The sequence below is a fragment of the Manis javanica genome, chromosome 3 (assembly GCF_040802235.1).
Source record: "Manis javanica isolate MJ-LG chromosome 3, MJ_LKY, whole genome shotgun sequence".
NCBI lineage: Eukaryota > Metazoa > Chordata > Mammalia > Pholidota > Manidae > Manis > Manis javanica.
Window position 1 is genome coordinate 3,062,121 of NC_133158.1, and position 21,515 is coordinate 3,083,635.

The 21,515-nt window shown below is 54.2% G+C and overlaps 1 protein-coding gene and 1 long non-coding RNA gene across 6 annotated transcripts; one reads left to right on the plus strand and one right to left on the minus strand.

Moving 5' to 3' along the window:
* Positions 1–9,053: 9,053 nt before the first annotated feature.
* On the minus strand, positions 9,054–9,547 carry LOC118967728 (uncharacterized). The gene is made up of 2 exons (XR_005054951.2): positions 9,343–9,547; positions 9,054–9,250 (listed from the first exon to the last, which is right to left on the minus strand). It is a non-coding gene; the product is annotated as an uncharacterized lncRNA (long non-coding RNA).
* On the plus strand, positions 9,527–14,754 carry GLYCTK (glycerate kinase). Of its 5 annotated transcripts, none has more exons than XM_017672015.3 (6): positions 9,527–9,663; positions 10,129–10,217; positions 11,692–12,107; positions 12,344–12,495; positions 13,032–13,207; positions 13,541–14,754. In XM_017672015.3, exons 3-6 carry the CDS (start codon positions 11,731–11,733, stop codon positions 14,408–14,410), a joined length of 1,575 nt encoding a protein of 524 aa, XP_017527504.1. In that variant the 5' UTR covers positions 9,527–9,663; positions 10,129–10,217; positions 11,692–11,730; the 3' UTR covers positions 14,411–14,754. The 5 variants fall into 5 exon arrangements, with proteins under 5 accessions (XP_017527504.1, XP_017527503.1, XP_036850768.1 ...); XM_036994873.2 differs by lacking the exon at positions 9,527–9,663 and adding an exon at positions 9,858–9,952; XM_017672014.3 differs by lacking the exon at positions 10,129–10,217 and having other exon boundaries at positions 9,533–9,663.
* Positions 14,755–21,515: the final 6,761 nt, after the last annotated feature.

The window sequence follows — 21,515 nt, forward strand, 5'->3', positions numbered from 1 at the left end:
ATCTTGCTTCTAAAAGTTATGTCTTTTGATCCCACTTCATCTGGTGGACATTTATATTGGCTGTGATGCCTGGGGTCGCTGTAACTGGGACTGACTGTGAGGAGAACAGCCTGAAGGCAAGCCAGCAGGTTGAGAATGGCAGAGCAGAAAGATGGAAAGGGTCTGTTAGGGGTTGAATTGTGTCCCCGAAAAAAGGTATTTGATATCCTAACCCCCAGTACCCCAGAATGTGACCTAATTTGGAATAGGATCGTTGCAGATGTAATTAGTTAGATTAGGTCGTACTGGAATATGGTGGCCCTAAATCCCAAATGACTGCTGTCCTTACAGGAAGAGGAGAGAGGCACAGAAAGAAGACAGTCATGTGGCATCAGAGGTAGAGACTGGAATCTCTCCTACAGGTTTCAGAGGGAGCTTAGCTCTGCTGACAACTTGATTTTGGACAACTGGCCTCCAGAACTGAGATAATACAGTTCTGTTGTTTTAAGCCTGCCAGTTTGTGTGACAGCACAGGGTTCTTGGGATCCACACACCAACCCTACAGCCATCCTACCTTGAGACCCCTTAGGTGAAATAATTTTTCCTTATTATTTAAGCTATTTGAGTAGGGTTTTTTTTGTTTCATTGTCTTCCCAGCTTTATTGAGATGTAATTGACATACATACAACATTGTGTAAGTTTAAGGTGTACAGTGTGATGATTTGATATACTTCTAAATTGTGCCATGATTACCATGGTAGGATGAGATTGGCCCATTTATTAATTTTTTTACTTTTTCATGCTACACATTTTAAAGTGGAACCAATCCAAAGTAATAATTTATCTTCTTTCCAAAATTGAGGGCTCCTTATTCCAATTCTTTGACATAAATTTCTGAGTTAGAGTGCCCATGGGGCTTCCCTGAATCTTGATTAACTTTGGGAGGAAGTAGTTTTCCTTTGTCCCTTCTAGGTTCCTTGGATGGTCTAATAATTAAATTGATGACAGATTAATGGGAGACAGACAAATTTAACTACGTACATGTGCACAAGAACTCCACAGACACTCAAGAGGCAGTCAGGCAATTGAGGCATATATACCGTCCTGAGCTAAGGAGAAGGGAGGCAATTCACAGGAAGCTGAGAAGAGCAAATGTTTGAAAACAGCTTTGGTAAACAAATGCAGATAAGTCTTTCTGATGTACAAAGTTATCTCTGGTTGTAGCTCTCTTCCTGGCTCAGGCCTGCTATCTCAGTACTTTTAGGGAGTTCAGGGAGAGGTAACAAGCTTTTCCTGAGGCTGCTGGGTCTTCATTGCCTTCAACTCAAAATGATCCACATGCCAAAGTGGCACGTTTTGGGGTGATGTATTCTGCTCCCCCTCAACATTTTACACAAGCCCTCATAATAGCTAAAGTCAGGTGACTCTTCTTGGGAAGGTGGTGTGTGTGTGTGTGTGTGTGAGAGAGAGAGAGAGAGAGAGAGGGAGAGGGAGAGAGAGAGAGAGAGAGAGAGAGAGAGAGGGAGAGGGAGAGGGAGAGCACATGTGAGCGCTTAACTGCCAAAGAGGAAAAGCGGGATGTTGGGCACCGTTACAGCCTGTGTATAGCATGTTTCAGTTGTCATAGGCCGTTCACATATAACCACTGCTTACCTGAGAAAATGCTTGATTTGCTAAATGAATGCTTCATTTCACTTGTTTTCACTTACCATCAAAAGGAAACAAATGTTCTATGATAGCCATGAGCAGAAATAACAATTTATATCAAATGGAAATTACAAGCCTCTTCTGTAGAGTTCAAGGCAACCTCAGCAATGGTTTTATTCATTGAAACATTTTCTATTGTTTTTTTTTCCTTCTCATGATTAATACGTGCTTAAAGGCATTTTAAAAGATGAGACCTTTTTTTTTTCCCTTGCAAGGAACCCGGGGCTGATTTCACAGAGTTCATGCAACTCCTGAATTCCAGGCTGTGCTTTTTCCCAAGGGATCAGTCTGTGGAAGGCTCCGATGTGGCTGCACCTGAGTGAGCCGGGCCTAGGGTTTCAGGTCTCTTGTTTAAAGAGCTCTCCTGCACCGGGTGGCTGGGGCAGGCCCGTCAAAGCAAGTGGGCTCAGAGACCTCGTTGTACCACAGTCCTGCAGGGGACCACAGTGCCATCTCTGCCTCCCCCTTTGGGTAATGCTGGCGCTCCAAACCGGTGGCCATTTACTGGAATTCCTCAGAGGCATCCTAAGACTAGTTGAAAGGCAGGCATCTTCTCCTGGTAGCAGAACTGACTACATAATTCACAGGGCACAGTACAAAACAAAAATATGGAACCCACCTCAGAGAATTGTTAAGAATTGCAAGACAGCAACAGCAGTGTGTTCAACTAAGTGGGGGGCCCTTCCCACCTTGGTCCCTGTGACCCCACAGGTCACACACCCACAATGCTATTTGGCCCAGCCCAGTAATAGTACAGCGATGACGTGGAGCCTCTCCATACATTGTTTATTTAACACTCGCAACTCCCTTTTAGTGGTGGAGACCGAGGTTTTGAGAGGGTTTGTTGGGAAGAAATTCAGATCAGGAATTAAGCCCCTATTACCCCAGGATTTGGGGGAGCCACAGAGCACTGGATGGAGTGAGATTATGTTCTGAGAACGTCCCAAAGGCAATGAAAGGAGAATTTTGGTCAGGCTGCTAAAGAGCATGATGGAGCAGCTGCAGTCCTGTCCCTCTCCTGGTGATGGGAACTTGCGAGCTCAAGTCAGAGCTCTCAGAGGCCCCTTCTTACTTGTCTGGAGTAGAACAGAAACAGAGTACAGACTTGTGCTTAAGTCTGGAGAATAGAATGAAATAGCAAAGTAACAAAGATGCTTATCACTGGAAGAGCGCAGAGACAAAATATAATAAATTGAGCAGTAAGAAGTCTTTATTTAAGGCAAAAAGTGCACACTTGAAGAAGGGGAGTGTGGGCAACCTTAGGAGGCATGCTTAAAGGTTTAAGGTTTGGGGTTTATAGGGCTTTTTGGGTAGGACCATAGGAATGAAGTATACAGGTAATGTAGAATTCCTTTGAAGTTTTGTCTTAAGGATAGAGTTATTTAGGTGACTGTGTTGGTCCAGATCTCAGCACTCTTTATCCACACAGGTTTATTTACACCTCTGAGTTTTATCTCCTGTCCTGGTCACAGTTACTTAACTGATTAAGGGGGCTGAAAGAAAAGGAAGAATAGCATATAGATTAAATTAAAGAATAAACTGGGCCTTTTTTGCAGGCTGAGTAGATTTTACAGTGGCATGACCCTTGTCCCATTTCCCTGTTCTGCCTCATGGGGTAGGACAGAGAAGTCCTTGACTGACGATCTTTGGCCTTGGAGGCCTGATCTAATTGGTACAGTGAAGACATGGGCTGCGCTCTTATAATTTTCTTTATCTGGGGAATTGTTTTTCATCTGGGGAATATCTGGACATTCCAAGTCACTCCTGGCCTTTCAAACTTCAGCTACTTAACTAATTAACTCTGTGAGTCCTTTCTGTCTCTCTGGTTTTATCTGGTTGACTCTGAGTCCCTTTTTAGTGGGCTTTACTGGCTTTATTCTCTTTCCACCCCACTCAGGTCTGTCTTTCTGCCTAACAGATTAATAACTTTCCGAGGCTACCCAGCCAGTAAGCACTAAAGTCTCAATGCTCTGCTTCTGGACTGGAAAGTTCAGCTCTGTTTCCAGTGCAAAAGGTAGTTAATCATTCACATTTAACAAAGTCCATTGTTGGTAAACAATGCCTTCTTATTCTGCAAGGTAGGAACAGGATCTTTCCAGATAAGCCTCTACTGCCTAGAGCCCCAGCGCGTCCCACTCTAAAACTCAGGAACTGTTTAAAGGCTTCAAAACCCTTCCTGACCATCCGCCCTGCCGTGCTTTAACAGCCCCTCCCGCTGTCCGGGCTGAGCGGCTTCCTGCTTGAGTAGTTTGAATCCTACCTCACCCCACCTTCCAAGAAAAATAATTTACCGGGGCTTTACAACCTTTACGTAAGACAGAGCCCCTCTAACCCTGCCTCCACACTCCTGACCCTCTCCCTCCCACTGAGCAACCCTTCACAGCACCAACCGGGCAGTAGGGCCTGCCCCCTGAGAAATGTCTACCAGAGAGCGTGAAAGCGAGGGTCCTGAGTGCTTCCCGCTGAGCTGACCCCCGACGTCCTCCAGGGGAGCTCTTCCACCCCACAGGTGAGGCTTTAGGTGGTGAATGCTAAGCAAGAGGGCTTGATCCCCAAGGCCAGGGTGTCAAGGACAACTGGAGGGAGGCCACAGAGCCCCCGAGCACCTCCCCAAGAGGTCAGCTGTCTCTAGTTTGCACCTGACGGCTGACTTCCCCCAGTTCTCTCATAAATAGAAAGCTCTTTGCATAACTGGAAAGTATTACTGCTTTATTTTCACGGTGGATTTTAAGGTGCAGAACTTTTTACAGGTTCTCTTATGGATGCGTAGTAATAATTCACAATACTTTTCAGGTAGAAGTAACCAAGCTGAGTTCACCTTATTGGAGAAAATACTGAATACATTCATGTTAACTATTTTTATTTCTGGTTCTACATCAGTCTTACGTTACCTGCTGGTCCTGGATTCCTGCTATCATGGATCTCTGTCCAGTCACAATTAAAATGCAATAAATAAAGGAGGGGGATTGCAGAAGCCACATGAACCAATGGAATGAAAATCTGCCCTGTCACAGAAACCCGAGACTTACAGATAATTCTCTCTGTGGAAGCTGCTTTCCACTTCTGTTCCTGTTTGGGGAGCGTTGTGTACTTTCCTCGGTCCTTGTCCCCGCCATAACAAAGAACCGAAGGGCAGAGACACAGTAGTGAAGCAGAGTAAAAATTGTATTTAAAGTTTTTAAAGAGAAAAAGTACAGGCCACCTCGGCAAGGAGAGGTGCCCTGAATGGTTGGAGATAGAAAGTTTAAGATTAAAAGGTTACATACACACTTTGAAAGTGTGGGCGACCTCAGAGAGAGGAGCGCTCCTAAAGGTTGGTGGTTCCCCCTTTTAAGGATTCTTCAGGAATGTGACTAAGGGTTTGCGGTACAGACTTGTTAAGTGGTCTTTGAATACTTAGAATTAACACAAGGAACTTCCTGCTCTGATTTTTCTCTGGGATACCAGTCTGGTCTGGGAGCAGATCAGACAGCCCGTCTGCCCAGCCCCCAAGGTGGGCTGAGTTATTGTCTGTTTGCTGAAGAGTAAGTTAAGAAACTTACTTTTCAACTACTTGGGTTTTAAAATGCAATGTTATCTTTAAGACAGGATCCTTCCTACCTTTTACTATTTCACGGCTGGGCCTGCATGTTAAATTAGTTGCCTCCCTTGCGAACTATTTGATTAGGGCAGAGGAAGAAAAGAACAGCGTATAGGTAAAACTAATAAGCTGCTGGGCCTGTGTGATTAACATGATAAAGACTTGGGCTATGCTGGGGTACCCTCCTTTATCTGGGGAATATTCAGACATTACAGACCAAGTTGCTCCTGGCTTTTTGAGCTTTAACTGATTAACTCTGGGCTTTCCTGGCCTTATTCTCTTTCCACCCCGCTCACACCTATTTTCCTGCCTAACATCCCCACTTCGTGGTATTGATTAGTGCACAGGACTCTCTTGAGTTTGTGAATACACAGTAAAATGGCCCTAACCTCACCAGTGTTGTTTATGCCTCATGGGAAGTGTCCTGGGATGGACAGTGGGTGACCTGAAGCATGTTGGTGCATCTGGCAAGATGAATGCCAGTGAGAACCAGCATCGCCCCAGTGATCTGATCAAGAGTAGATTGAGCTTCTAAGATGCAGGTCTTGATTTCTGAAACTAAGTTCCAACAGGATAAAGTGCACATACCAACCAGGATAGGTCAAATTACGGTGCAGGAACACAACAGACCCCCTCATCTTAGTGGTTTTTAAACATCACAGGTTTACTTTCCTCCTTTAGTACACGTCTTTGGTGGTTTGGCAGGGTGGTGTTCCCCATCCAAGTACCTCAGAGAAACCACCATGTTGAATGTTGCCAATTGCCAGGCCTGTGAAGAAGTGCTCAGAAAGGCCCCACGTGGGTGATTAAAGTCAGAAAGGAAACAGACCACTGCCACTCACAGCTCATTGGCCGTAACAAGCCAATGACCCAACTCAACTGCCAGGGCCAGAAGTGCTGGGAGAGGAGAGCAGGACTTTGGCAAACAGCACTGGTAGTCACCACTACAGTCTGAGGCTGGAGGAAGACAGGTGGATGTTGAGAGAGGAGCAAGTGCTTTAGAGGCTTCCTGGCTCTGCTGTGGGAACAACGTGGACTCACCTCAAATGTCCGCAGGCATCTGAAACCTCAGATGGCCGCACCTTATCTGTGATCAGCTTTCTCGGCAGTCAGGATTCATTGACAGTGAGGTTCCAGGTCAAAAAGCCCAAGATTGAATACCACTCTCCCAAATTCACACTGTTTATTACTGATGACCCCCTTCAGTCTGTGTGTGGGGGGATAAGATTTCAGTTACAGGTGGAGTTTGTTCTCCTGGGTCCTTGTGCCCTTCACCTCCCACCCCAAATAACTGAAACTCAGAGACACATTAGCAAGACGGAGCAAAAGGTTTAACTGAACATACTCCACGGGAGGAGGAGGCCAGGGTCACGGTAGACGGAGGCCCCCGTCCGTTAGGCAGGAGACCTTGGTAGAACGTTCTGGCTAGGAGGCGCCTCTGTGACTGACAAGGGGTCCATTTGACTGACACGTCCATCTGTACCGCGGCCCCTCTCAGTGCGCATGGCCTTTCCCGTGATGAGGTTTGGGTCGGGCTGTTAGTTCTGTTCAATTGCGCCCACGTTGGGATCTGGTTGGCAAGGGTTTGGCCTGGTCCCAACGGGCAGGGAAGTCATCTCTGGGCAAAGCCTTTGTCTTCACCTGGAACCCCGTACCTGGCAGAGTTGGGGCTGTTTCTCCTTGAACCTTTCCCCTTCCCTGGCTGCTCATGTCTACCTTTCTACCTAACACAGGGACCAGGTAACTATCCTGATGAATTCCTGAGATTCAGCACTGTTAGTTGTGATGGATGCCCCTCCTGCCACCTCCCCCTGCTCACTGACTACCCACCATCACCCAGGAATGCCTCCGCATCTGCTCTAAAAGGGAACATTTAAATTACAGGTTAACCTGAATGAATAAATTCAGTAAACCCTCCTACAAAAGGGGATAAGTACCCCAATCCATTGCCTTCTTTCCTTCAGCTTGCTTGAATAATGAGGAAGGCTTATATTTTCCTTAAATGGCCTTTTCAGTCACGTTTTTGGTCATAAAATAGCATCTCAAAAAGTGAAGTATGTAGCCTTAATATCAAAATTATTTTAAATGTGTTTAGGACTGTTGTAACTTATTTGTATAAATTCTCTTCTCAATGCTAATTTAGATTGCTTTATACTCAATGAAATATCTGGGCTGAGTATCTCTTTGTGTCCATTGCAAGGGATCACAATATGGCATCCCAAAATATGCCTCTTTGGCATAAGGATTATTCTGAGCTGCAGGTTTCTGAGGAACAGCTCCCTGCCTTCCTCCTTCCTACCTAAAACAGGATATAAATTTCTCATGAGAAAGGTGCTCTCCCCACACCAGCAGACAGGGAGCCAATCCCGAGATGTATCTGTACACACAAATCTTACTAGGCAATGGCTGTCTTCCGTTAGTTTCTTCCATATAGTTACTCTCCCACAATTTACTGCCCCTGGAAGTTCAAACCCTTTTTGTCTTGACACATTTCCAAAATGTATCACTCTTTGTTAAAAATGTTATATACGCTCTCAGGCCTAATGGCTTCTTTGGGGTTTTCACTTCATTTCTGAGGCCCTCTCCCACAACTGCATATGAAATAAACCTTTTTTCTCCTGTTAATCTGTCTTTTGTTAGCTTAATTTGTAGGGCTTTAGCCACTGAACCTAAGATTACAGGAAAAAGTCTTTTGCTCCTCTACACCATCTTTTGTCCCATATATACAATTATTTCCTTGGACTAAAATTGCCTGTCACATTTTTGATATTGGTCTTCATGGCCAAAGTGCACTTAAAAAGACTGTAGACATATTCATACCTACATCACGTATGTGTAAACACCCTGATGAATGTAAACAGTCCTGTGTTCTTGGACTTAAATCCCACTACTTCACAAAGCTGTTCCTTTTGTGAAAGCCTTCGCATGCAGGCTCTGCAGCACTCGGCTGCTGTTCTCTTTATCAGAAAGAGAAAAGAAATCCTGGCTTCTATTTATGCCTCATCCTATGCAAGGCAGTATTTAGAAATAACAATTTAGACAAAGTCACCACCTTCTAGAAGCTCACAGCCCTATGGGCATCTACACCTTGCTGTTGCTAAATCCACTTGGGAGTAGCTGTGGGGTGGGATGGGGGATTTCAACAATGGGTATAATTATTCTCCTGCATACAGGCTGGCAGGACAGCACTGGCACAGTATATGGTGTAAGATAGTGAGAGAGGCGCTCAGATATACACTCCCTCCAGCAGTGCAGACATGTAATTGGAAAAGCAGAGTAAGGTTCTCAACCAGCAGCACTACCTTACTCACTCCAGCCGCTAGAGCAGAGCCCACATGGAAGGCACTAGGGAAATGTCTGTTTAAGGCATGAATAAATGCATGGGTGGGTGAAGACGGCTCACTATAGAAGCAAGAAAAAGCAGAATTTGAGTATTTACAATCGCCCCAATATCTAATGAGGGCAGATCTTCCTGAAGGTGCCTTGTTTCGATGATAGAGTGGGGAAGCATCTGGGAGAGGTTGATAGGAAATAAAAGGTCTCCTATAATAGAGAAAGAAAACTCCAAAGAGACAGCTAGGAAGGGGGAGGAGGAATTCATGACAAGAGCCGAGCATAGTTTGGAGAACTGTGGAAAAGATGTGGCAGTTGCTGAAGGGAGCGTGTGGGAAGAAACATCTTTTACAATTTGGGGGAGGTTAGCTGTGTGATTTATCATATAATTCCCTCCCTCCCCCACCTCCCCAAGGAAGTAACTAGTAAAAACTGCACTCTTCTGTCTTTTGAGTCTGGTCAGGACTTGTCTTCGCCTGTGGGAAAGTTTTATCGAGCCAGGCTCAGGGTGGGTTCAAGGGGAACAGGGGCAGTGAAGGAGGCCCAGGATCATTCGTGTTTCTACGCAGCCTGTCTTGAGGATCATGGAATCGAACTCTTGCCCAGTCCATCCCGTTAGTTGGCAGTCCAGGAAGTGGACGGAACACCGAGCTGTGGGGTTACAGCAGAGGGGAGGGGTGGAGATGACTTAAACTGGCTCCAAAAGGGGTGGGTTTTGAGCTCAGTCCAGTGCCGACACCTACCAGGAGCCCAGCGGATTGGATCCTACGGGATAAAGCGGGGGTAGGGGGAGACGGATTACCACCGCGTAGGAGAGACGAGGAAATTGGGGCCTGAAAAGGATTCCACCCAGGTCTCCTGGACGTCAGGGAGGGCGAGGCCAGCGTTCTCACCGCACGACCCCGCAGCCTTCGCGACGCCGACCCTTCTCAGCTCGCACCCGGCGTCCCACACCTTCCGGGTCCGCCCCCACGCTTCCGGGACCGCCTGGTCCCCACCGCCCCTCCTCCGCGGGTGTTTCCGGTCCCCAGCTCAGGAAGCCGCGGCCCGGTGGCTGTGAGGCAGTAAGTTCGAGCTGTGAGGGCTGGGGGAAGCAGTGTTGGGCCGGGGAACTGCAGGCCCAGTCGGCGGCGGGTCTTTGTTTCTCGGGTCACTAGCGGGCGTTTCACATCAGCCATGCCCCTCGCGTAGGCCTGAGGCGGACGTCACTTCCGGGGCGCGGGCGGGCTGGGGGAGGTCGGCAATAGCTCCAGCCCCACCTGGCGGCGGCGGAGAGGAGTCACGCGGTTTTCTGGGTCCTTGCGGGCCGTGCGGGAGCGGCAGGCGACCTGAGACACGGTGACCTGAGGAGAGGTGCTTAGTTTAGCAAATAAATATACAGGACGTCTAGTTAAAAGAGAGCTTCAGCTACGGAACAAATGTTTTAGTGAAAATACATCCCTAATATCATAGGGAATATACTTAACATTTAAAAAATTCCTCGTTTACCTGCAGCTGATTTACTGCGTGTCCTCTGTTTTGTCTGGCAGCCTTAGCCTTGAGCGCACCGCTGCCTTGGGCTCTGGTATCCAGTAGCAAGGCTGGGAGCCTCTAGGCCTGTTGTCCATCTGGGAAACAGGTACAGAATTCACCCGGGCTGTCAATATCAGCAGTTGCTAGATGCTAAGCCGCTTTTAGCTCCATTTCTAATGGGCCAGCTCCAGGGGTCCCCTGGCATAAGGTGGGTCCCTTTTCGGAGTTTTTATGGCGGCGCCCCCACAGCTGGGGTCAGGCTGTCAGGTTGGTCTCTTATGGGAAAGCTGAGAACCATGCAGGCTAAGTGGCTGAGGGCTACATGTTGCCAGGTTGCTTGAGTGTGGGATAAAGTGGTGTTTGGCGTCCAAGTTTTCTGTTAACAGGGGACAGTTTCATAGAGCCCCAAGACTTCAAGAGGAGAGCATTAGTCTTCATCTCATCCTACTTGTCGTTTTTCACATCAAGCCCATGACAAACAGCTGTCCCTGTGGTAGACCTAGGGCCTGAACCCCAGCCTCCTTCCCCTGCTCTGTCCACAGCAGTCAGCTGGCAGCATTTATGGTGGACATTTATAAGTTGCCCTTTGAGAGATGAGCTCTTTGGGGTTTTATTATCCCCGAACTTCTCCACAGCCTCTTGACCTTCACCCTGCCCAGTAGAGAAAGTGACTATTCGGCTTCAGCTGTGGGAGCCTGGCCTTTGCCTGCCAGAGCCACTTGGTTTTCACCTTTGTGGGTAGCATGACCCAGGACTTGTTATGTCAGAGCCAAAAGGCATGTTCTTGGCAGGAGTGGGCCTGGCCATGTAGGTGGGAGGGCAGCTTTTTCTGTCCTGCAGATTGGGCCCCATGGTACATGGCCCCATGTGGTGTCTAGGGAATTCCCTAAGAGTCCACCATGATCCAGACTTGTCACCACCCCGATTTAAACCTGAACCTCTTGCTGAACTGGGATTCCTCAGGCCGTGTGCCCAGAGGATGTGCTCTGGGCTTGCCAGTCGTGCTCTGGTGAGCCTACAGCCCCCTGACACAGACCTAACCCGCCCAGGCTCCCCAGCTCAGACCCATGAGCTAATGAAGTAGAGCAGACAGAGGTCACTGGGCTCAGGGTCAGTTGGTGGGACAATCATCAGAATTCTGGCAACAGAGTGGCAAAGAGGCAGGAAGGAGAGTCAGGAAGGGGTGCTATGGTGAGGGCTCGCAAGTGCAGGGGTTGAGGAAGGGGTGGGTGCCAGTCCACTAACAGGAATTGCTCTCTGTGAATGATTAACTCTCGGTCAAAGGGGGTGACATAGGAGGAGGGCTCAGCCAACAGAACCTTTGGACATGGGGCAGTGTCCAGAGGGCCAGCATGTGGCCCGTGGACGAGGAGGACATGGCTGGGTTGCAGGCCTGGGCTCCAAGGATTGAAGTGAGAGCAGGCAGCTGTGGACCTCACGAGGTCTCCTTGGGCTGGCGGTTGACCCATTCTTGCAGCAGCAGCTGTGGGGTCCACCAGCCCTGAGCCCTCAGTGGGGTGGCTGTGCGGGGGCCTCCTGCCTCTGGCCTTGAAACAGCCTCACTAGTGCTTTCTCTCTAGGCAGCCATGGGTGCCAGGTGGTGCTGAGAGCAGTGGGGTATGGCTGCAGGCCTGCAAGTCCTGGCCTGCTTGGCCCGAGCACCCTTGCGCCCGCTCCTCTTGGGGAGCCCAATGGCCCGGCTGGCCAGTGGCATGGCCCTGGCTGAGCAGGCACGGCAGCTGTTTGAGAGCGCTGTGGGTGCTGTGCTGCCGGGTCCCATGCTGCACCGGACACTGTCTTTGGACCCTGGCGGCAGACAGCTGAAGGTGCGAGACCGGAGCTTTCAGCTGAGGCAGAACCTCTACCTGGTGGGCTTTGGCAAGGCTGTGCTGGGGATGGCAGCTGCAGCTGAGGAGCTTCTGGGCCAGCATCTCGTGCAGGGTGTGATCAGCGTTCCCAGGGGGATCAGTGCTGCCATGGAGCATGCCGGCAAGCAGTAAGGAGCCTTGGGGGGCTGTTCCCCACTGTCCATCTGGAGGGGAACTTGGGCCCAGGCTCAGTCTGGATGGGGGCCTCCCTTCATCACAAGTTTCCCTTTTCTTCTGGGTCTGACTTGTCTGTGATGGGCATCAGTGGGCACCCTTGTTCATGCCCCCTTCCCCTGCACAGCTGGGACATCAGGTGGGAGGAGAGGAGCCCATCCACCTCATGCTCTCTGTTCTCTTTCCTCAGAGAGATGCTGCTGAAGCCACACAGTCGTGTCCAGGTATTTGAGGGTGCGGAGGACAACCTGCCGGACCGTGATGCTCTGCGGGCTGCACTGGCCATCCGGCAGCTGGCTGAAGGTCTCACAGCTGATGATCTGCTGCTTGTGCTCATCTCAGGTGTGGGTGTGATAATGGCTCAGGGCGGTTTGGGGGTACCAAATATCAGGTCTACGAGATACTGTTCATCTGAGCCCCAGGGTCACAGAACAAGGGAGGCAGAAAGGAGTCTGGACAGTGGCTCTTGGGGGACACTGAGCAGGTTGTTGGCTTCCCCTGAGCCGTGGGATCCTCCCCTTCATTGACCTTGTAACTCAGGGCTTTGCAAGGAGTCACTGCTATTGCTGTCTGCATCAGTGTCACCCACACAGCCCTGTCTGTGGCTCTCTGTACCCTCCTCCTGGTTTGCCCCTTATTCCAGGCTCTCTCTGAGCAGTTTTTCCCATGCCTGCTGGAACCAGGACTACTCCAGGGCAGGGCACAGCTTCAGGTGCCAGGCTGTGGTGGCTGCTCCTTTACCCCATGTCCGCACGGGGGCACCCTCACCACCTCCTCCAGCCGTCCTTCCTATGGGGGCCCTTCTTGTCTGCTTCCATGGCCAAGGAAGTCCCTTTGCTGTCCATCCCCTCTGCCCGGAGTTTCTGCTGTCTCTGCAGGTGGCGGCTCTGCTCTGCTGCCTGCCCCCATTCCACCTGTCACCCTGGAGGAGAAGCAGACACTCACCAAGCTGCTGGCAGCCCGTGGAGCCACCATCCAGGAGCTGAACACCATCCGGAAGGCTCTCTCGCAGCTCAAGGGAGGGGGCCTGGCTCAGGCTGCCTACCCAGCCCAGGTGTGTGGGTTACTTTTTCCCCAGGCTGCCCTGGGCTGGAAGAGCCAGGCCCACGTGTGCTAGGGAGATGAAACCCCAGAACATACAGTTTGGAAGGGCCTGCTGTGGGAGTCCACAGAGTTGGCAGAGAGGGGCCGCAGAGAGGGTTGAGGAGTTGTCCACATGGCCAGGTGTTGTGCAGACCCACTTGAGAGAGGTTAGAAAAGGGTGGGGAAGTGCACTGGGCCACGTGAAGGCCTGTGAATATGCAGTGAGCGGGGAGCAGTTTGTCCTCATGGGCTCTGGGGTGGGGAGCAGGTGAGACTGAGCCATGCCTCTGCAACCCTTCCCCAGGTGGTGAGCCTGATTCTGTCAGACGTGGTGGGGGACCCAGTGGAGGTAATTGCCAGTGGCCCCACTGTGGCCAGCATCCACAGCGTGCAAGATTGCCTGCACATCCTCAATCGCTATGGCCTGCGTGCTGCCTTGCCACGTTCTGTGAAGACCGTGCTGGCTCGGGCTGACTCAGACCCCCATGGGCCACACGCCTGTGGTCACGTCCTCAACGTGGTCATTGGCTCCAATGCACTGGCACTGGCCGAGGCCCAGAGGCAGGCTGAGGCACTGGGGTACCGGGCCGTGGTGCTGAGTACAGCCATGCAGGGTGACGTAGGAAGTGTGGCCCAGCTCTATGGGCTGCTGGCCCAAGTGGCTGGGGCCCACCTCACTCTGCCTGGGGCAGGGGCCTCTGTGGAGGAGGAGGATGAACAATTCCATGAGCTGATGTCTGAGCTCCGGCTCCCAGACCTGCAGCTGAGAGAGGCCCTGGAGGCCGTGGTGGGGACGGAGGGCCCTGTCTGCCTGCTGGCGGGGGGCGAGCCCACAGTGCAGTTGCAGGGCTCAGGCATGGGGGGCCGGAACCAGGAACTGGCCCTGCGTGTTGGAGCAGAGCTGGGACGACGGCCTCTGGGGTCTGTTGACGTGCTGTTTCTGAGCGGTGGCACCGATGGGCAGGATGGGCCCACAGAGGCGGCTGGGGCCTGGGTCATGTCTGACCTCACTGGCCAGGCCACTGCTGAGGGCCTGGATGTAGCCACCTTCTTGGCCCACAATGACTCACATACCTTCTTCCGCTGCTTCCATGGCGGGGCACACTTGCTGTGCACGGGGCTGACTGGCACCAATGTAATGGACATCCACCTCCTGTTCTTGCGGCCGCGGTGATGGCACAGGTTTTAGGAGTCCAGAGGTAGCCCACAGGGCAGTGTCCTGGGTAGACCAGGGTTGGTCCCCAGGCCTCACCAGGCCTTAGGGCCCCTCCTCTCCTTGGTGCTGGGTGCTTGCTTGGACCGCCTACCTCCTACCCAGGCCTTCTGTCCCATGTCCATTCCCGCAATCAGACTGGCAGCTGGGGGCTCTTCTCCACCCTTACCCTCTGCCATGGCAGCAGAAACCCCTGAGGATCAGGCTGAGCCCCTTGGCCAGTTCAGGAGCCCCTCTGCCAAGCTCCTGAGCCTGCTTTTCTGTGGACTGAAGCAAGAAGGACTGAAAATAAAAGGATCACAGTGTGGGTTCTTGATGCATCTTCCTCACAGCAGATGCCTGGGGAGCCACTGGGACGGTGAGTAGGGTTGGGCTGCAGCCCCAGTGCCAGGACCTGTGGGAGTTCCCACACTTCTCTGCAGGGCACTCAGCACTGTTCCCCCTAAACAGGAGCCTGGGAGGGGTGAGCCTCATGCTCCCGACGTGCTCAGTGCAGACAAGCAGAGACCAGGGAGGATGGGCCTAAGGACTGGTCTGTGGGGCCTGGGAGGGACTGGCCACCGGGCAGCTGTGACCCCCCTGTGGCATACCTGCTGTGGTCTTTCCGGCCTCTGCTGTGGCCTCACTGGGTCCGTGCTTACTACCTGCAAGGACATCCCTCCCTTGTCTTTGGACAGCCCTCAGCACACACCACACCTTTGGTTGAGCTGCCCTCTTTATCAGGCTACCCCAGCCACACAGGGTGCTGGACCTTGTTTCCATATACCAGGCCCATTTTCCAGGCTGAACACCTTCAGTTCCCTCAGTTCCTTCAGCTGCTTCTCTGGGGACACAGTCTGGCTGCTGGTACCAGCCTTGCAGTGGGGGTCTTGAGTGCTGGCATTTGGTGGGTCATAGAAATGATGGGGTCCAGCAGCCATCTGTCTCTCCCCTGGTAGGGCCGGCCAGGGAAGAGGCCAGTGAGGAGGAGGGCAGCAGAAGAGGGGCTTCCTTGGCTGGGCTAGCAGCCCGTGCTCCGGGGGGGAGGGGCTGCTGTCCTAGCTCTCCTTGGGCCCCCTTGCTCAGCGTCCCAGCCCTCTGCTGGCTGCCCCCGCCGTGCGCCACGGCTCCAATCCCTATATGAGTGAGCAGTAGAATCACATAGGAATAAAAAGCCATAGAGAACAGCGAGGCGTGGGGCTGCTCCTGCTGGTGCCTCCCCTACCCCAGCCGTCCCTTCCTCTCTGAGGGTGGGAGGGTCTCTGGGCCCGGGCTGGCGTGCCCTACCCCTGGGAAGAGCACCCCTTCCCCAGATGGGCTGTGGACAGCCCAGCCTGCAGACTGTCTGTGATCTGGGAATGTGGCTCACATCATGCAGGCTGGGGCTTGGGAGGGAGGAGAGCATGGTGGGCCGGGCTCTGGGGGCAAGGGAGGTTTGGGGAACAGGGGAGTCCATGCCCCTCTGGGGTGCAGAGTTAGCACTGCCTCCTTCCTGGCAGAGAATGCCTGCCAGTGAGGGGTCATGGTCTTAGGGGACATTGTCTTTTTCCCTGTATGGCAGTGCCTTCCAACAACCTTCTGGTCGCCTTGGCCCTGCTTTGGTCCTTGTCCCTGGAAGCTGGAGTACCAGTCACTGGGCATGCTGGGGCTGTGGGGAGGATCTGGCTGCACGTCCCCAGTGTGCACAGGTGTGCAGTGAGAAACAGGGGATCACATGAATGTTGGCATTGGCATACTGAGAGGGGGCTGATCTGTGTGTGCACACAGACCCTCAGCCAGGGGATGCACTGTCTTGCACTCATGGCACACCTGCTAAGGGGGTGGGCTTGGTGGGGTCTTACTAGCAGCTCCCACTGTGCCACCAGGCCCCTGACCCAAGCCTGTTTGTGGGGGCTGGGAGGCCAGGGGCTGGACTGGTCCTAACCTATTAGATTTGCTCATTTGGTGCTCCACAGAGGAGAAAGGCTATGTTTGGCCACAATATAGGTGAAAATCTGTGATAAACCTTGTGTGGTGAGTGTTCAGCGAGACTTATCATTGTTCCATAAACGTCAGTTATAGGCGGTAAGAATTGTGCCCATCCCGAAGCTCTTGGCTTCTCTCTCCAGTCTCAGGGTCTCACTGCCCTTGCACCGACCTCACAGCCATCCGCTGAAATCTCTGGCCCAGCTGGAGGCCTTTGCTGTGTAGGGCGCCCAGCGCCCTGACTGGTGCCATCCTCACAAGCCCTGTGTTCTCTGTACCTGGCATGAACTGAGAGCAGATGGGCAGGCCTAGACAGCCCTGTGGTGTCACCTAATCCAAGTCCCTCTGTTCTATAGCTAGAGAAACAGGGAAGGTGGTTTGTCTGGGGCTGCACAGTGGGGCTGCCACAGAGCCAGATGAGAACCTGGTTGGCACCTGTCTGACCATGCTCTGCCTCCCCTCTGGGGCTCAGAGCCCAGGGAGCCCAGGAAGGGGATCCACTCCTGCCTCCCTACTGCCCCTCAAGGGCTTGGGGACGGTGGTATGACCGCACTTGGCCTCTCTAGGGATCCATAAAGGAGATTTGTCTGTCCCTTCTTGGCTCAGATTTCACAGCTCCACTGTGTGTGTGATTTGACAGAAATCCTCATGCAGGTGGGTGGTGGGCTTCTACCCAAAGGCGTGCATCCACCTCCACACATTTGTGTAGTGTGTGTGTGGGCGTGTCCGGTTCAACCTATAGCTGGTCACCGAGTGGGCCTCTGAGCTGTGCTCTGCTCTTCCCCAGAGTGGGAACACAGTTTGGTGTGGTTAGCCTGTTGGGGACATGGGGAAGCAATGGGCAGAGAGGCCATAAAGGCTGGCACTGGCCAGTTGGCAAAGAGCTTCATGTCCCTGGCCAAGGGGTCAGGCCTTACATTGGCAATGGTGGCAATCCTTGTGAGGATTTTTGGCAAGGAGTGACACGGGGAGACTATTTGAGCACTTTGATGCTGAGCCTTCCTTACTGCAGGAGTAGGAGTGGGGCACACAAGGAGAGACAGGAGGTGTCACAGGGGGGAAGGACCCCTACCAGCTCCCCTCTGTGCTCTGCAGCCTCAGCCCAGAAGCCTCCGTCCAGCCCAGGCAACGCTTTAGATGCCCACTCTGGAACCAAGGCTGGAAGCCCCTGCTCAGACACCCCGGGAGTAACCTAACCTCTCTGTCCCTCAGAATGCCTCTCGGGGGACAGAGGCTGGCAGCTGGTGGGTGCTCTGGTGAACACAGGCTCCCACCCTCTTGTAGGCCCTGACCTGGAGGCGCCCCGAGTGGGAGTCGGCTCCTTGGTGCTGGTCCCACCTGGCCCCTTCCTTTCTCCAGGCCTTGATTTTCTCCTCTGTCTCATGGAGGCCACATCCTTGCCTCCTCTAAGGACTTTCAGCAGCAGACAGCTCTGCGTAGGAAAGCTCTGGAAGCTGTGGGCTCAGGGAGGAACAGAAAGGGCAGAGAGGCTGGTCTCTTTCAAGGAGCAGCTCAGGGAGGTCCCCTGCCTCCAGACAGGGCCAGGGCCAGAGCCAGTGAAGCTGTAGAGCTCATTGACAGGCTGAGCAAGTGATTGTTGTCCTCTGGCACTGGCCTGGCACTAGCAGGGGTGATATTGAGGCTTTAATGGCTGCTGGGGTGCACAGTGCCCTGGGAGCTGACAGAGCCAGTAGGGGGTCAGCAGGAGCTAGAGTGAGCTGGGAGAGAGCCCCACAGCTCAGAGAGAGAAGGGCAGGGTACCCCGATCCCTCCAGGTCTGGGTCACACACAAGGGACGTGGTGAGGCCGGGACTGAGGCGGGGGAGAACTGGCTTGACCCCAGGCCGGGAAGGACTCCCTAGAGGGGGTGGGTCTGCTGGGGAGAGTGGCTGTGAGGGTGTGGCAGACACTGACACTCCCTGAGTGCTGGCAAAGCTGGCAGCCTAGGCAGGCTGCCACATGAGGGAGGGCCACAGAACTGTGGTGGGCTGCACCCAGGCAGGGACAGGTGGCCTTTTTCCCCGAGGCAGGGAAGTCTGGCGGCCAGGCCCTTTCCACGTGACCACTGGGGCCAGTTCTGAGGCTTTGCTCTCCCACTTGCCCTGGCTCAGGCTGCCCTGGGGCCTGGAGAGGCTACACTGGATGGGGTGGGCCACCTCTGTCCTTGAGACGCAAGGCCCGCAGCTCTGACTGACTCTGTCCACGTAGCTTCGTCTGGGAGGGGCTGTTGGTGGCTCAGATGAGGAGGCTCTGGCTAGTGGAGAGGGTGAAGGGGAGTTCGCCTTAGGGGACTGGTGCCTCATCTGCCAGTGCTGGGGGGACAGATGCCCTTAGCAGCTCTGCTTCGTGGGATCATGACCCACTCTGATCTTGTCTGCTGTGGGTTCCTTGCAGGTTCAGGGAGCTGCAGGACTTGGCCCTGCCTGGGCTTGATAGCCAGGGCCAGCCCCCCAAGATGCACCCCCTTGGGAAGGTCTGCTGGGCTCCCCACATTTCCTGCCCCTCCTGCTTGCCTCTCTGGGGAAGTGTGAGCAGCATGCGCTGCCCCCATGCAGCCCTGCCCCTCCACAGGCAGCTCTGGCTGAGCAGGCAGGCCCCAGGCACTGGCTCCTGCCCCTGCTGTCCCCTCCCACCTCGCCCAGCTGCAGGGTCTCCTCGTAGCCCTGAGTCATGTCCATGGTCACACCTGCAGCTCTCAAGGGCTGGGCTCTGTCTCCACCTGTCCTCCGCCCCCAGCACCGCCTGCCTCCCTAGCCAGCTCCCTAGTTCACCCCAGGAAGCTGATGGCAGGAACATCTGGGCTCTGGCCGGAATCCCTTTTTGCAACTCTAGGTAAAGCTGTTGTGGGGACCCTATCTGGGGGGAGCTGGTCAGAGACCCCTCGGGTAGGGAGAAGTGCCCCTCCCCCCACGTGGCTCTCTGGGTCTGGTGGTCAGTAGCTTGGAATGAGAACGGCCAGCCTGTGGGAGGGTGCAGAGCTCTCTCTCCTCTGCCCACTCCCCTACCTGGGCAGCAGAGCAGCCCGGCTCGTCCCTGACTGGCAGCCAAAAGCCCATGAGGGACAGGCACTTGTAGGGGTTGCAGCCTGTGGACAGTGTTCCTGCTGCCACCAGCAGCCTCGCAGCCACAACCCAGGGGCTCAGAGCCCTGGACTCGAGGACAAGGCACACTCACACCTTTGTGTGGCCGTTCAGCATCTGGCCCCAGCCCACCCAGGCAGGTCACCCTGAAGATCTCCTCAGCCCAGGGTCCCCTGCAAAAGCCAGGCACCAGGCAGACACAGAGCCCGCCAGCTCCTGGCCAGCTTTGTCCTGTGTTCCTGTTGCCCACTGGGGCAGCTGAAGCCGGCGCTCTGACTGCTGCTCCCACTGCCCTGGGCCAAGCAGCTGCTGCGGCCCGCCTGCCCGCCCTCCCCACCTGCTCGCCCCCCAAGCTCTGGCCGCTGCCTGGCGTCCCGGCTCCCCGCTCACCTCAGTGGCGCTGTCTCCGCACCAGAGGCACTGCAGTGTGGGAACTGTCCCGAGGAGCCAGTTCTCAGCTGAAACAAAGAGGTGGGGGAGAAAGGGGGGGCAGCGGGAGAGGGAGAGGGTGAGTGAGCGGGAAAGAGTGGAGGCTGGAGGGGAGAGGGGGAGGACAGGAGAGGAGGGGAGGGGGCACGCCGAGGGGTGAAGCCTGACTCCCTGGGCACTGAAGGGCCAGAAGAGAGGGGAGAGGGGGTGGGAAGGGGCGGAGGATGTGAGGGGCCAGAGAGAGAAAGGGAGAGTGTTAGAGGGGCGCACGCGGGGGGCGGCGTGTGTGCAGGGGGAGCCGTTCAAGGCAGGGCTGCAGGGGCCCCACCCCATCCCGGACAGGCGCTGGTACTTGAATGGGCAAAAGGCTACAAAGGGAAAGGGACGGGAGGGGAGGGGTAGGGCGTGGGGCTGGTGGGCTGGCTGGGAGGACAGAGGCCAGGGACAAAGGCGGGAGAAGAACAAAGGTGTGCAGACGAGTGACGGCCCCTGCTGACCTCTGGGTGCCGCAGTCTGGAGTCTCCTGAATGGAGGGCAGGTCCATCTGGGGCGGTCCTGCCTCTGAAGTGGCAGCCTGAGGTCCAGGGGAGAGGGGATGGGCTCCGAGAGTGGGCAGGGGCCCCTTCCGGGAGAGCTCGGACCGCACATCAGGATGCTGGTGTCACCGTGTCTTGGGGGAGGGGATGGTTGCTGGGGTCCAAAGCTGTGCTGAGAACTGGGTACAAGTCCCCTTCCAGGGAAGAGCATCTGGGGCCCCAGGAAGGAGGGGCGGTGGGCCCAGTGGGGAAGAGGGGGAGTGAGGACAGAGGGCATGTGAGCTGCGGTAGGGAGGGGGTGAGGTGGGAGGGAGGCTGCAGGGGGTGGGTCCAGACCACGGCCTCCCAAGTGGGGGCCTCCCTTACCACACCCTTCAGCCCCTGGGCTGCCTGATGCAGACCCAATGAAGGATGGGATAGTAAGTCACTTTGCTGCCGTGACAGGCTAAGGCCTTGGGGGAGTCAGCTGGGGCTGCGGGGCAGGGGAGGCGGGGTGGCCTGCCAGGGTCAGCCCATTCCTGCCCAGGTCCCCCCAGGCTGAGAGGGGCGCGCAGGAGGTCTCAGCCTCCAGGCCAAGGGGAGCCCTAGTCCCCCTGGAGATGCCTCAGAGAGATTCCTGAATGCTGACTCTCTGGAGAGCAGAAGAGGAGGGAGTTGTGGGCTTGCTGGACGGGGACAGAGCCCCACCCTGTAGGGAAGGTAAGAGGTCACCCTTAGGCTCTGCCTAGCCCTGCTGTCTCTCTCGCCTCCTCATGGAAGCCCTCCTGCCCCCACCAGGCAAGACCATATCAACCCTGCAACCTCCTCTAGTAGCCTAGAACCTGGCAAAAGGAAAGCACCTTCCTTCCTGCCTCCCTCATCCCCTTTAGTTTTTACTTAGAAATAATCCCAAACCTAAGAAAGGTGTTGGAATGAGAGTAGTGTAAGACATCCACGTAGACTTGCTGTGATTTTGCTCTGTACGTGCAGGTGGCCATACAGTCTCCTGAGAGTAAGTTGAAGGTACTGCAGCTCAAAGGGCGGTTTCTCATCTCTGTCTCCTGGAGCCAGCCTGGGGGGCCCAGACCATGCAGACTG

Coding starts and splice junctions, on each gene's coding strand:
- GLYCTK (XM_017672015.3), top strand. CDS start 11,731: ATGGCTGCAGGCCTGCAAGTCCTGGCCTGCTTGGCCCGAGCACCCTTG. Junction 12,496..13,031: donor GCTGCTTGTGCTCATCTCAG/GTGTGGGTGTGA, acceptor CTGTCTCTGCAG/GTGGCGGCTCTGCTCTGCTG. Junction 13,208..13,540: donor AGGCTGCCTACCCAGCCCAG/GTGTGTGGGTTA, acceptor ACCCTTCCCCAG/GTGGTGAGCCTGATTCTGTC.